Below are 15,134 nucleotides of genomic sequence, written 5' to 3'. Positions count from 1 at the left end.
CTCGCTCTCCCTCCCCCTCCCCCTTCCCAGATGTGTTTGCCTCTGACAAGTACTTAACCTCTTTAGCAGCTGTTTTCATGGGCAGATGAGATCAGAGGGGATTTACAAGGTGCTGTGCAGGACACACACACACACACACACACACCAAGCCTCATCTAATCTGTATACTACTGAAACTCTCGGGTCTGTAACCATTAACCAGGCGAAAAGGTGCATCAGAGGACAAAACTTTTTGAACCGAAATACCCCAAGTGGGCTAACCTACAGAATGCGTCCAAAATCTATGGACCTATGACTCCTGTGGAATGGAAATTTGGCAAATTTTATACAACATTTGATGACGTCAAATGATCATGTAGCATTTGATGACATTTATTTATTTATTTAATTTATTTATTTATTTAATTTATTGGTTCGATTTATATGCCGCCCTTCTCCGGAGACTCAGGCGGCTTACAATGGGTTAAGCAATAGCCTTCATACTTTTGTATATACCTGCTTAGTAGGGCTTTCGCCCCCCCCCTCAAAGCGGTGTTCTTTTTTTTTTTTTTTTAATACAAAGTCAGCTTATTGCCCCCACAATCCGGGTCCTCATTTTACCTGCCTCGAAAGGATGGAAGGCTGAGTCAACCTTGAGCCTGGTGAGATTTCAACTTGCAGTAATTGCAGGCAGCTGGTGTTACTTAACAGCACTTTAGTCTGCTGCGCCACCAAGGCTCTTATAATACAAAGCATTATAATACAAAGTATAATAAAGCATCTCCCGTAGTCCGCTTCTGATGATTGTTGTGTTATACAACCTCATATGGGCTACTTTCGAGGCAGATATATCTAGAGCATTAGACTAATAAGAGTTAAAAGGGACCTTAGAGGTCTTCTAGTCCAACCCTCTGCTCGAGCAGGAAACCCTATGCCATGTCAGACAAATGGTTGTCTCGTCCATCTATGGAGATTCTGTCATCCAGGACATGGTTGTCCCAAAGGTGCTTTTTCAAGAGGCAACTAGACTTTCTGATTTTTCTTTGAAGACGTTTCGCTTCTCATCTGAAGCTTCCTGGATGAGAAGCGAAACATCTTCAAAGAAAAACCAGAAAGTCCAGTTGCCTCTTGGAAAAGCACTTTTGGGTTGTCTCGTCTCTTTTTGAAAGCCTCCAGTGATGGAGCACCCACATCTTCTGAAGACAAGCTATTCCATTGGTTGATTGCTCTCACCATTAGGAATTTCCTCCTTAATTCTAAGTTGCTTCTCTCCTTGGTTAGTTTCCATCCATTTCTTATCTTGCCTTTTGGTGCTTTGGAAAATCTCTTATCGTCCTGTTTTTTTAAGAACTCTTCAAGTATGTTACAAGTTCTGCCACTGTTGAAGGAATTGAGGAATCTGGTAAGGAAATCTCTCTGAAATGACAACCCACGAGATCATGAGTTGTTAGTCTGATATAAAAAAGTCTTTCCCTGTTGATTTGATAGAAGTCCCTTAAAATCTGGTTGTACCATTAGGCCTGCTGACCCCACAGGACCGATGATCTATTTGAGGTGGCTCCGTTGCTATCAACAATGTTCTCTCTCAGCCTTTTTGTTTTCTAGAAACAACTTTTAATAATCGTAATAGTTTTTTATATATTGGTTTTTAGTCTTCTTGTACACGGCCCAGTCACTTGTCCAGATAAATTTGATGAGTAAAAAAATAAAACATCCTTTGCGCACTCACAGCCTTTTGCCAAAATGCATCATCTCGGCGCAAGAAATTGTGCTTTTTAAATAATCACTATATTTTCAGGAGTGGGATTTGCCTTATTCCTGGAGTTGAGAGGATTGGTCCAAAAACAGCCCAGCTGGCTTCAAGGCCTAAGGTGGGAGTAGAACTCCTAAGTCGCCTGGCTTCTTGCCCAGTGCCTTTAACTACCTGGGAAACTGACTTTCATGAATTAGATTACAAAATCAAAACACATTCCAGGCGTAGTAGCAGACGCTCTTCCATGCCGTTGCCAAAAAAACCCCACCCATGGTCACATCCCTGGAGTTTTGGGAATTGAGTCCATCTCAAAGGTGTTTCAGAGGGTTCCACCCATAAGATCCAACCACCCTGTTCTCACTCCCTCTTCTCTTTCTTGTGCCATATATGTCATCGGACGTTGGCGATTCTATTTTTATGAACGGACACATGAAAAAGGGCTGTTGAGTTTTGTCCAAACCAGTCCCTTCGATTTTGAAGCCATGATGTTCTTCTTCTGCCTGGACCTCGTTTACCTTCAATCTTTCCCTTGAGTGAAGTGAAGGAATTCCCTTAAGGATTAAGTGAAGTACGCTGTATTTTTCCGGGTGTCACATCACGTGTCCAAAATATTCTTTCACTTTTTGATGGTTTTGATTATTTCCTTTGGCTTATACCCAGGCGGCTTATCGCCTCATTTCTGATTTTGTCAACCCAGTTTATACGTAGCAGCCGTCTGTAAATCCATATTTCAAATGCTTCTAGTCCAGTGATGGTGAACCTTTTTGGCACCAAGTGCCGAAAAGGGAGTTCATGCGCAAAAATGGAGGCGCTGCCCGGGGCGTATGCGCGCCCCTGAAAATGAACTTCCGGTTTCAGCTCCTGAACTTCCCGGTTTCAGCCAGCTACTCTTCCGGGTTTCTGGCATGCATGCGAACGCAATGATCAGCTGGTCGGCGTGCATGCTCACGCAGGAAAACGGAAGACCAGCTCTTCTAATTTTTGGCACTGCTGCATGCAAAAAGGCCAGCTGATCACACATGCATGCCAGAAGCCTGGAAGAGGAACGAACGACGCCACGCGTGCCAGGCAACATGGCTCCGCGTGCCACTTCGGGCACATATGCCATAGGTTCCCCATCAGTTCTAGTCTCTTCAAGTGGATTTCTGTCAGAGACCAACTTTCTACTCCATAGAGCAGGATAGAAAAGACGTTACCACCTGAATCGCTCCCTCAGCCTGTGGTAAATGATCCAAGTTTTTAGTCCCAGGGCTTATTTCAAGAACGCCTTCTATTGTACCCGAGAAGAAGAGTCAAGGAGCTCTTTGGCAAAGCCCACTGCAGTCAAAAAAAGGATAAACAGGAGTCACAAAATGGCACGTCACAGCTGCTTCCTAGAGCCCGGGAATATTAGATGTGGAAATTTCTGCCGAGGGCCAGCAAAAAAAAAAAAAAAAGGCCTGATGCTCGGATGAGATTAACCACCTGTTAAATGGCTTTCCGGTGGCTGGGTGAGGAACAAATGGGGGATAAGGAGGTGTCAAGTGTTGTCTTGGCTGCCAGGGTGACAAATGTCACCCCCACGTTGAGAGGGAGGGCTTGGAAAGGACCAGTGGGGCAGAAGCTGAGGGGAATTTGTTGGGCAGCACCCACTGAGGGGCACCTCAGGAAGGAAAGGGACCGAGGAGGAGGTAAAATGACTCCGGCTTCGAAGACAAGGCGAAGGAGCAGTTGGGGTTGGGATGGATTTTGTCACATGTTGGGCCCTCTTGGAATAAACAGCCAGCCTCGGAAGTAGGAACCCTTTTTGCAGTTGGTGCTGAACACCTGACAAATCTTTTGTTAGCTGTTGGGGTTTTTATACTTTTGGTGGTATGTAATTGATAAGAGTTTTATCTTTTTTTTAATATTGTACGCTGCCCAGAGTTATCCTGAGCTAAGATGGGTGGCCAATAAATTGAATGATGGGTGTATGGCTGAATGGAGGAAAGAAGGAAGGAAGGGAAGGGAAGGGAAGGGAAGGGAAGGGAAGGGAAGGAAAGGAAAGGAAAGGAAAGGAGGAAGGGAGGGATGGAGAAAATGGAAGGAAAGAAGGAAGGAAGGAAAGAGAAAGAGAATGGAAGGAAGGAAAGGAGGGAGAGAGAATGGAAGGAAGGAAGGAAGGAAGGAAGGAAGGAAGGAAGGAAGGAAAGAAAGAGAGAGATGGGAGTGAGAAGGAAGAAAGGAAAGGATAGGAAAGGAGGAAGGGAGAGACGGAGAGAATGGAAGGAAAGAAGGAAGGAAGGAAAGAGAAAGAGAGAGAATGGAAGGAAGGAAAGGAGGGAGAGAGAATGGAAGGAAGGAAGGAAGGAAAGGAGGAAGAGGAAGGAAGGAAGGAAGGAAAGAGAGAGATGGGAGTGAGAAGGAAGGAAGGAAAGAAAGGAAAGGACAGGAAAGGAGGAACGGAAAGAATGGAAGGAAGAAAGGAAGGAAAGGAGGGAGAGAGAGAGAATGGAAAGAAGGAAGGAGAAAGAGAGAGGAAGGAAGGAGAGAGGGAGGGAGGGAGGAAGGAAGGAAGGAGAGAGGGAGGGGGAGAGAGAGAGAGAGAGAATGAATGGGGCTATCTGGAAGGGGCATAGCCACTCCTTCTCCTGCCATCCTTCATTTCTCCCTTCCTGCCCAGTGGATGGGCAGAAGCAGGACCAGAAATCTGTCTCAAGGTCTTACTTGATCCCTCGAAGAGGATTTGTGAGCAAGCCCGGCTTGCATCTTCCCAAGTGTTGCGAATCTCAACCCGTAGTCACTGGCAAACCCAGCAGTCAGGTTTCCCCACGGGCTGACATGCTCGCTTCCTCCTAACCAGGATTCTGTGGATGAATAAACCGGATTTGTCTCGGCTGATGCGATACACCGAATCAAAGCCAAGCCTTGGATTTTAAGAGCGCCCAGGGTCCCACCCACGCAGGCGGGACCCAACCAGGACCTCAAGATGAGAAGAAAGAGCTTTATTTTTTTTTTCCTCCAAAAAAGTCATTTATTGAACTTGTCTTTAAACATTATTCAAAAATGAAAGAGTTAAGATTCTAGATAAAAACGAAAGAAAAAAAAAATATGTGGTGTGAACACAACCTCCGCTCCGACTAAAAAGGAACTGTCTGATCCGTAAACATGCTCCACCACACTAAGTAACAATGCGCCCCCCCGTGCCCCAGATGGGGAAGGGGGGGGTCTTTGCGATCTCTCCCCCACTCCCGCCACCCACAGCACAGGGGGTTTGGCATCTCTCACTGCGTCTGCCGTTGATTCTACGGCCCACCCATCCTTCCATCCTTCCCCTGCCAGGCACGGACTCCTGCGAAACCCCAGGAGACCCCCTCCCCTTCCTCCCCACGGCACCCTCTCAAAAGGCTTGGGAAGGGGGTCTCCGAGCTCTGAAGCGGGAGGAAAAGGTGGGATCCGCGTTTCTGCTCGCAAAAAAGTGCAAAAAAGAGACTTGCACGGAAAGAAGAGTGTACGGTGTTTCGAACTGTAGGGGGAACTAACTGACTGGGCTAGGATTCATCTCACTCCGCTTGGTGCGGAGATGTTTTTGTCAGCAAAGAGCTCTCGGAAGAGGAGGAGGAAGAGGAGAAGGGCCAAATGGAGAAAAGTAAAAAGCAGACACCCTTGGTTAGCCCTTGGATGGGCGCCGTTTAAGCGAAGAGTGGTCGAAGCCCTGTTAGGACATGTTCTGGCTGACCAGGCCTTGCAGCATGATCATCAGGCGACGGGCGGGCTTGCTCACGTTGTTGTGAGGCTCCACCTGTAGGAACTGGAAGAGTTTCTGGCGCACCTGGTTCATCACTGAGCCCATGTGGTCGCGGGTGATGGGGTCGCTGTGATCGAGATGCATCACTGCCTCCTCCAGGTAGCTGCGGTGGGGGGGAAGGAAGGGAGAGAGAGATGACAGCCCAGATTAAGCAGGTCATTTCTGGCTACAATGGCTACCAACCTGCCTTCCATTGAGGACCTGTATGCTGCACGAGTCAGAAAGAGGGCTGTGAAAATATTTACAGATCCCTTGCATCCTGGACATAAACTGTTTCAACTCCTACCCTCAAAACGACGCTATAGAGCACTGCACACCAGAACTACTGGACACAAGGACAGTTTTTTCCTGAATGCCATCACTCTGCTAAACAATTCCCTCAACACTGTCAAACTATTTACTAAGTCTGCACTACTATTAATCTTCTCATCGTTCCCACCACCCATCTCCTTCCACTTAGGACTGTATGACTGTAACTTTGTTGCTTGTATCCTTACAATTTATATTGATGTTGTTTCCTTGTATGAGTTGATTGCTCATTTGTACCCTATGACTATCATTAAGTGTTGTACCTTATGATTCTTGACGAATGTATCTGGTCTTTTTATGTACACTGAGAGCCTATGCACCAAAGACAAATTCCTTGTGTGTCCAATCACACTTGGCCAATAAAGAATTCAATTCAATTCAAAATTCAAAATTCAGTTCTTTTCCATTCCATTCCACTCCATTCTATTCTATTCTGAAGGCCTGAGATGGAATGTGGTGAGGAAGGAGAAAGGGGGAGAATTTCAGAGTAAGAGGCAACTCATCCCGGATATTATGTGTAAGAGAAAGAAGGTGAAGACAGCCCCTCCCAAATACAGGTCATCCTCGACTTGCAACGGTTCGTTTAGTGACCGTTCGAAGTTACAACCGCACTGAAAATAGCGACTTATGACCATTTTACACGCTTATGGCCGTTGCAGCATCCCCAGAGTCCTGTGATTTACATTCGGATGCTTTGACAACTGACTCATATTTATGACGGTTGCAGTGTCCCAGGGTCATGCGATCCCCTTTTACGACCTTCTGACAAGCCAAGTCAACAGAGAATCCAGTTTCACTTAACAACCAGGTTACCAATTGAACGCACTGCAGTGATTCCCTTAACAAAGCGGGCAAGAAAAGTCGTGAAATGGGGGGGGTTGTAAAACTCACTTAACGAATTTCTCACTTAACGCCACCAATTTTGGGGCTCAATTGCGGTCGTACATTGAGGACTACCTGTAGTTCTTGGAGTACATGGTGAATGCAAATAGCAGAGTGCCTCCTCCAGCTGGCCAGATTTTGTCTAGAGACGTGAAACAATAGGCAGCTCAGCTTGGAAGAATGACCACATATTATTTTTGATTTTGGGTCTGACATCCACCTTTAAATTTGGAAGGATGGGTTTGCTTAATGACTGTGTCACTTGCTTAATGACTGCCTGATTCATTTAACAGCCGGTGCAATACATGTCAGAAAAATGGGTCCGGTCACATGTGCGCCTCAACTTACAGTCACAATACTTAAGACTGGATTTCCAATCACAATTGTGGTTAAGTTGAAGAGTATCTATAGATGCCAATGTGGGTTTGGGTTTGGCCACTGGATTTTCAGCTCAAAAGCCAGAGAGGCCGTTGGGAACCGGTGGCTCCCACTGTTGTGGTCCGTCAGCGGCCTGTGCAGCTAGTAGCTGATTCCAAGGAGGCTGGTGTGGTGCTGCGCCAGCAGCCTTTGGAACTGGCACTCGAGTCGGACAGTGAGGAGGCTGGAGAAGATGTGGTGCCAGAGGCAGGGATTCAGCCAGGGCCTTCAGAACTTCCAGAAGCTCCTATCAGTGAAGAGGAAGAAGAGGAGGAGCCTCTTCTCGATGCACGGGCGCGCAGAGCTGCCAAAAGGCAGGAGTGGCTCCTCAGGAGGAGGTCTCCTCGAGAGTAAGGCTTGGGGCTAATTGGCCACTCCCTTAGCCTATTTAAGGAAGGATGACGACTGAGGCAATTTGCAGGGAACAACTTCGTTCACTCTCCTTCGTCTTGATCTTAGTTCTGTTATCAGCTCCCTGCAAATTGCTTCTGGGCTTTCTGCCAACCATAGTAAGGTTACGATTATTTATTCTTTGGATTCTTGTAGGCTGTTAAGAAAGTTAATTAACAGCCTTTGTTTGAAAAAGACTGATTCAATTTAGTAAACTAAGGTTTGCACAGACTTTGTGTGTGCTGCGTTCTTTGGGGTCCGTAGCTGACACAGAACACCCACCTACCCTTCACGCCCAGCAAAACCAAAATTACATACAAAATAATATGATGCACCTATGGGTTGCTCTCCCTTTCCCCAATCCGAAATCTTTTTCTTTTTTTTTTTTAGAAGTACGGTTTTGCCAGAGGGATTATCTACTGTACCCTTTAGAGAGCGAGGCAGGGTACTGCTCTCCTGTGTACGTACCACCCAATTTTACTCACTTGAGTTTGAGCTCTGTCCGGGAGCCTAAATCTGAAGACAGCTGCTGGATGAGAGACAGAAGGACTGGCTGGGACAGAGGACAAGGCTCCTGTCCAAACACTTGCTGCGGGTCAACCGTCTCACAGACATAGAGGACCAGATTCAAATCAGCCGCAGTGAGAGCCTGCCAGGGTGAAAAGAGGCATACAGGAGATCCAGAGGAATGCTGGGACATTCTGATATAAAATAGGAAAAAGCACTGGGGTTGATCATTTCCCAGAATTGCAATCCCATCCGCGCTCCATGATTTGAAAAATCACATTTCTGCTCTCAAACGCTGGTGATATTCCTATCTCAAATAGCATGATCATGATGGAATTCTTAAGATGTTCCACAGATATTCCAGCCGTGAGAAGCCAAAAGAAAGCTAATGAGTTATTAAACGGTTTCGATTGAGCTGCAGTGGTGCAGTGGTTAGAATGAGGTACAGCAGGCTACTTCTGCTGCCTGCCGGCTGCCTGCAGTTCAACAGTTTGAGTCTTACCGGCTCAAGGTTGACTCAGCCTTCCATCCTTCTGAGGTGGTAAAATGAGGACTCAAATTGTTGGGGGCAATATGTTGACTCTATAAATCACTTAGAGGGGGCTGTAAAAGCACTGTGAAGCGGTATATAAGTCTAAGTGCTATTGCTATTGACCCCAAATGGAAAAGGAGTCCGTGACCTCAACGTGGCACCTTCAAGAGGGCAGGCACTACTTATGGCTGTTGGAAGGGCACGGTTGGAGAAAGGACGGCACATGGATACATCTCATACCAGTATGCTCAGGCTTATACAATGAACTATACATTATTCTGCATGTCTATATACTCTGTGCAAGGGACGCGGTGGCTCAGTGGCTAAAACGCTGAGCTTGTCGATCGAAAGGTCGGCAGTTCAGCGGTTCGAATCCCTAGTGCCGCATAATGGGGTGAGCTCCCATGACTTGTCCCAGCTTCTGCCAACCTAGCAGTCCGAAAGCATGTAAAAAAATGCAAGTAGAAAAATAGGGACCACCTTTGGTAGGAAAGTAACAGCGTTCCGTGCGCCTTAGGCGTTTAGTCATGCCGGCCACATGACCACGGAGACGTCTTTGGACAGCGCTGGCTCTTCGGCTTTGAAACAGAGATGAGCACCGCCCCCTAGAGTCGGGAACGACTAACACATATGTGCGAGGGGAACCTTGACCTTTACCTTAATTCCTTGTGGCTTGATCATAAATGAACCCCATTCATGGGGTTCTTGTTGTTTTAGAGGGTCTGCCTTTGAGAGAAACTCAAAGTTTTTGTTTGTTTGTTTGTTTTTAAAAAACTGTTTAATAAAAATTATGAGAGAGAGAGAGAGAGAGATACAGAGAAAGAGGGAGAGGGAGGAAGAGAAACAGAGAGAGGGAGAGAGATAGAGAGAGAAAGGGAGAGGGAGAGAGAGGGAGGAGAGAGGGAGAGAGATAGATACAGAGAGAGAGGGAGAGGGAGAGAGAGAGAGAGGGAGAGGAAGAGAGGGAAAGACTCCTAAAAGGACACCAGAAGATGCAGCTCGGTTTTCTGAAGTTTTGGAAAAAACCCTCAGTGGGTTTTTCAATATTAAGCCCTGCAACCGGTCCCCGGAAGGCCCAGTAGGAAGACCCTTCCGTGGGTAGTTGGAGAGTCTACCCGGCTTTTCGAGTCAGAAGGATGCATACCTGTTGGAAGGCTTGGTTCAGGTGTCCCTGCTGCAAAAGTTGCAGCATGTGAGCCTGCTGAGACTGGAAGTCTAGGTGGGTGGCAGGGATGGGCGTGCCTGCAGCGGAGCGCATGGCCTGCATGATGCTGGAGGTGACAGCAGCCTGCTGCTCCTTCATGGCCGTGCTCACCTCTCCCTTGATGACTCGCTGCACCTGAGCCAAGATGGACTCTTGCATGCTGGGCAAAAGGGAGGAAAGAAGAAAAGAGGTCACAGGGATCCTATAGAACAGAGGGTGCAGAACACATGGGACAAAACACGTCTTTTTTTGCACTCAACACTTCTTGGGTATGAGCCACGGTGGTGCAGTGGTTAGAGTGCAGTATTGCAGGCTACTTCTGCTGCCTGCCGGCTGCCTGCAATTTGGCAGTTCAAATCTCACCAGCCTCAAGGTTGACTCAGCCTTCCATCCTTCCGAGGTGGGTAAAAGGAGGACCCAAAATTGTTGGGGGCAATAGGCTGACTCTGTAAACCAGGGGTCTCCAACCTTGGCAACTTTAAGAGAAGAGCCTTGGTAGTACAGGGGTTTAAGGCACCCTGTTATTAAGCTTATTAAGACCAGCTGCCTGCAATTACTGCAGGGTTCGAATCTCGCCAAGGCTCAAGGTTGACTCAGCCTTCCATCCTTTCTAAGGTAGGTGAAATGAGGACCCAGTTTGTGGGGGCAATAAGCTGACTTTGTATAAAATATACAAAAGGATGAAGGCTATTGTTGAGCACATTGTAAGCCGCCCTGAGTCTTCGGAGAAGGGCGGCATATAAATCAAATTAAAAAAAAAATAAAAATAAATAAAGACTTGTGGACTTCAACTCCCAGAATTCCTCAGCCAGCTTTGCTTTGCCGGCTGAGGAATTCTGGGAGTTGAAGTCCACAAGTCTTAAAAGTTGCCAAGGTTGGAGACCCCTGCTGTAAACCGCTTAGAGAGGGCTGTAAAACACTGTGAAGCGGTATACAAATTTAAGTGCTATGGCTATTGTTATATAACAGGATGTAGCAAAACAAAATAACTGCCTCTGATCCATCCAAACCTTCTCTTGGCTTGTGATCTTGACAAAAGCAAGATCCTTTAATGCCCCTCATTATCCTTTGCCAACTTATGTAAGATACGTTTTTGGCTAAGTAGCAGCAGTTTCCCGGATTAGAAATCCCCCGATAGCTTACCACATGTTCATCATAACAATATCATCAATTTCAGTATACAGCTACATCCCTGCCAAAGTTAGCCTGACCTGGCTTGGAATGTGCTTAATCGATTTATGGCTTTGTTTTTCTCCTCAAAAACTCCCTCTTACACAACTCAATATCTAATATGTAACAGCTGGTGTTTTAGGTCCTATTAAGGATAAATATGGCTTCCCTCTTGCTCACTTTTTTACAGGAATAATTCCTATTTCTCTCATCTACGGTCTACCAAAGGGACCAGTGGTGGGTTTCTACTGGTTCGCCCCGGTTCGGGCAAACCGGTAGCGGCAGCAACGGGAGGCTCCGCCCACCCACCCGGACGTCATCACGGACGCTCTGTGCATGCGCAAAAGGTTGCGAAGGTAAGTGAAACCCACTTCTGAACGGGACCCACAACTCTTCATCTGACTTGGTGGAAGGGCACCATGGACACTGCAACAGTAGGCGATAATCAACTCCTCCGACAGGGGGCGCCCACCCAGGGTTCCCACACACTCACTTGCCCACAATGACGTGAAGCTGATGCTGGATCTCAGAATGCACACTGGCTGTAATGGTGGAGGTCATTTGGTCAGTTACACTTTGGAACGAGTTGACCATCTGCCGGAGCTGGCCCAAGAGAGAGTCCCGGGCTTCTTGTTCCCGCGCCTTCTTATTCTTCAACTGAGCCTCCAACTGCAGAATATCTATGGGAGAGAGGATTCATAAATGTCTGATGTGGTGACTGAAGCCAATTTTCTCATGTCCCTCATTTCCCAGGGCTGCTTCTCATCATCTCTGCTTACGATCCCTGGAATCCTTGGATTAAAACCTGTTGCTTATCAACCGTTCGAAGTTGCAACGGCCTTGGAAAGTAAATTTAACAACCCATTCTCAGAAGTGGATTCGGACTTATGACCATGTGGTTCCCTTAATGACCGCTGCCACTTTTGTAATGATCGTCATAAAAATAATGGTAAACTTGAGTCTTTTTTGAAGACTCTTTGAAACTTTCAAAAGAATCTCATGGAAATTATTCCAAATGAAAGAGAATCTACATTATTGTGCAACCTATCATGAGAAGGTGTTTGATAATGTTTCAACTCCTACCCTCAAAACGATGCTATAGAGCACTGCACACCAGAACAACTAGGCACAAGGACAGTTTTTTCCCCAACGCCATCTCTCTGCTAAACAAAACAATTCCTTCCATGCTGTCAAACTATTCACTAAGTCTGCATTACTATTAATCTCATCGTTCCCACCACCCATCTCCTCCCATTAATGACTGTATGACTCTAACCTTGTTGCTGGTATCCTTACGATTTATACTGACTATTTCCTAATATGATTTGATTGCTTATTTGTTCCCTATGACTATCATTAAGTGTTGTACCTTATGATTCTTGATGAACGTATCTTTTCTTTTATGTACACTGAGAGCATGTGTACCAAAGACAAATTCCTTGTGTGTCCAATCACACTTGGCCAATAAAAAATTCTGTTCTGTTCTGTTCTGTTCTGTTCTGTTCTGTTCTGTTCTATTCTATTCTATTCTATTCTATTCTATTCTATTCTATTCTATTCTATTCTAACCCATCATGAGAGGGTGGCCAGTTGGATACTTCCATCAGCAGAATGAGCCGAGACATACGGCCTCCCAGCGCAGAAGTTCCACTGTTAGATCACACCCTGTGGTCCCTGAGCCCAAAAGCCGTTCAACTGACATTTGTTTCACCTGCTTCGGTAAACCATCATTTCCTGGATTGGGAGCAAACAGTTGGGAAACAGAAGGGCAATAAAAACGACATACATTCTTGCGTGCCTTGCTTGAAGGTGTCATTGATCTGCTGGAACATAGACTGGCAGCTCTTCTCGAAAGCAGGTAGAACTATACTTTGAAAGGCTTCTCGAAATGCTGTCTGCATGGGCACCTGTAACGTATCGGTGGCTGCCCGGGCAATGGTGTCGGTAAGGTTCTGGAAACCAACGAGGCAGAAATCCCCCAGGATTATCAAAATGATCTCCATGCAACAAGAAGTCCCTACAGAAGTGGCCCCTACTTCTCTTTGGCTGAAGCACTAATCCTGCTGCTGTCTGAAGGCTGTTTATGCCGGTAGTCCTTAACTTACAACCATTTATTTAGCAAATGTGAATGATGACCGGGCCGGCATCCTTAGAGGCACATTATCAAAATATGTGTGCTTGGCAATCAGCAGATACTTACATTGATTGCGGCATCCTGGGGTCATGTGATTTCCATCTGTAGCAATAGCACTTAAGACTTATATACTGCTTTACAGTGCTTTACGGCCCTCTCTAAGCGGTTTACAGAGTCAGCGTATTGCCCCCCAAAATCTGGCTCCTCATTTGACCCACCTCGGAAGGATGGAAGGCCGAGTCAACCTGGAGCCTGGTTGAGTTTTGAACTGCCAAATTGCAGGCAGCCGGCAGTCAGCAGAAATAGCCTGCAGTATTGCACTCTCACCACTGCGCCACCGAGGCTCATTCTCTGTAACTTTCTCAGATGGCTTCTGACAAGTCAACAAGCCAACGGGGAAAGTGGGATTGGCTTAACCATCATGTCGTTCACTTAAGAACTGCAGTGGTTTGCTTAACAATTGTTGCAAAAAAAAAAAAAAAAAAAGGTGGTAAAATTTGGTGCAACTCATTTAGGACCTGCCTTGCTTAGCAATGAAAATTCTCGTCCCAATTGTGGTCGTTAAGTCGAGGACTACCTGTAGCTTCAGGCTGAGTAGGCGCAACACCTGAACAGAAGAGCCAGCACAGAATGGGCTCGTACGTGCTCCAAAATGGGTGTCAGTCATAGCATAGAGAACTGGAGAGAGATCTGCTCTTGGAAGCTTCTCACCTTTGATTTCACCAGTTTGGCAATGTTCTCCTTTAGAGTTCCTTCGATGGCTGTTAGCTTATTTGCAATAGTGTTACTCAGCTGTCCAGTGATGGGATCCAAGCTCTTAGATACACCTGGTAAATAGAAGAGATCAAATCCTTTACTTTTGGAGTAAGCAGATAGGAAAGGCTGCAGATGAAACCTCTCTGAAAACAAAGAGAAGGCAACACATACAGCTCCAGATATTGGAGAGCACCTTCCTGCATCCTTCATCTTGCTCCGGTTAGTTACAATTCTTTGCAGTTTAACAATATCTGTTGTCCATCACAGCTATGAACTGTAAGCATTCATATTTTCTCTTGGAGGGAGGGAGGGAAAGAAAGAAGGAAGGAAGGAGGGAGGGAAGGAAGGAAGGGGAAGAGATGGGAAAGAACGGAAGAACAAAGGGAGGAAGGGAGGGAGGAAAATAGAGGAGGGAGAGAGGAAGGAAGGAAGGAGAAGAGAGAAGGAGAATAGAGGTGGAGAGGAATGAAGGACAGAGGGAGGGAGGCAGGGAGGGACGAAGGAAGAAAAAAAGGAAGGAAGGAAAATAGAGGAGGGAGGGAGGGTGGGTTAAAGGGTGCTATCGAGGAGAATGAGAAATGCTTCTCATGGGGAAGTCCTGGGACTCAAGATCATGCCCTTGAACTAGCTTCCATCTTTTATCCTGGCATTTCTAACTCAGAATCTGGAGCCTCGAGAGAAAATAGCCTAAGGGTGACAGAACTTCCATTTCAACATGTTCTCCATGTGGGATGCTTTGCGAGCAATTCATCATCTGCTGTGCAAGACTTACATGGGGGAACTGTCTTTTTCATCTCCTCGCGGATGGTCCTCTCCAGCCGATTGCAGGCAGCCGTAGAGAGGGACTGGGAGAGCTGCTGGGACAGGTGCTCTTGCAGCTGCCCACTGCGCTGCTGTCCTTCTGCCAGAGCCTGTTCCAGCCTCCGCTCTGGAACTAAGAGTTAAGGAACACGGAAAGGAAAGGGTGCAGAGACTAGAGATCCCAAAGACGGCAATAGCAATAGCACTTAAGACTTATATATCGCTTCATAAAGCTTTACAGCCCTAAGCGTTTTACAGAGTCAGCCTATTGCCCCCAACAATCTGGGTCCTCGTTTTACTGACCTCACAAGGATGGAAGGCCGAGTCAACCTTGAACCGGTCAGGGTCGAACTGGATCAAATTAGCCTGCAATACTACATTCTAACCACCGGGCCACAACGGCTCTTGATTAGTCTCAATGGCAAGACTTCAGATATACAACTTAGTAAGGCTTGACTTGAGAGCCAGTTTGGAGTAATGGTTCAGACATCAGGCTAGAAACCAGGATATGGTAAAGTTCTAATCCCACTTTAG

The 15,134-nt window shown here is 46.5% G+C and overlaps 1 protein-coding gene across 2 annotated transcripts in view; it reads right to left on the bottom strand.

Annotated features, from left to right (window-relative positions):
• Positions 1–4,694: 4,694 nt before the first annotated feature.
• EDC4 (enhancer of mRNA decapping 4) overlaps positions 4,695–15,134 on the bottom strand; it is a 45,551-nt gene continuing 35,111 nt past the window's right edge. For both annotated transcript variants that reach the window (XM_087877283.1, XM_034425816.3), the window contains 7 exons: positions 14,572–14,727; positions 13,755–13,870; positions 12,696–12,861; positions 11,403–11,589; positions 9,680–9,899; positions 7,982–8,145; positions 4,695–5,601 (listed from right to left, as the gene is read on the bottom strand). In XM_087877283.1, the coding sequence (XP_087733409.1) occupies positions 5,409–5,601; positions 7,982–8,145; positions 9,680–9,899; positions 11,403–11,589; positions 12,696–12,861; positions 13,755–13,870; positions 14,572–14,727 (1,202 nt within the window). In that variant the 3' untranslated portion in view covers positions 4,695–5,408. The remainder of the gene's footprint in view (positions 5,602–7,981; positions 8,146–9,679; positions 9,900–11,402; positions 11,590–12,695; positions 12,862–13,754; positions 13,871–14,571; positions 14,728–15,134) is intronic.

This window comes from Pantherophis guttatus, chromosome 11, assembly GCF_059756535.1.
Source record: "Pantherophis guttatus breed Tessera chromosome 11, ASM5975653v1, whole genome shotgun sequence".
Taxonomy (NCBI): domain Eukaryota; kingdom Metazoa; phylum Chordata; class Lepidosauria; order Squamata; family Colubridae; genus Pantherophis; species Pantherophis guttatus.
The sequence above is the reverse complement of the archived record's forward strand: the minus strand, read 5'-3'. Positions and strand labels throughout refer to the sequence as shown.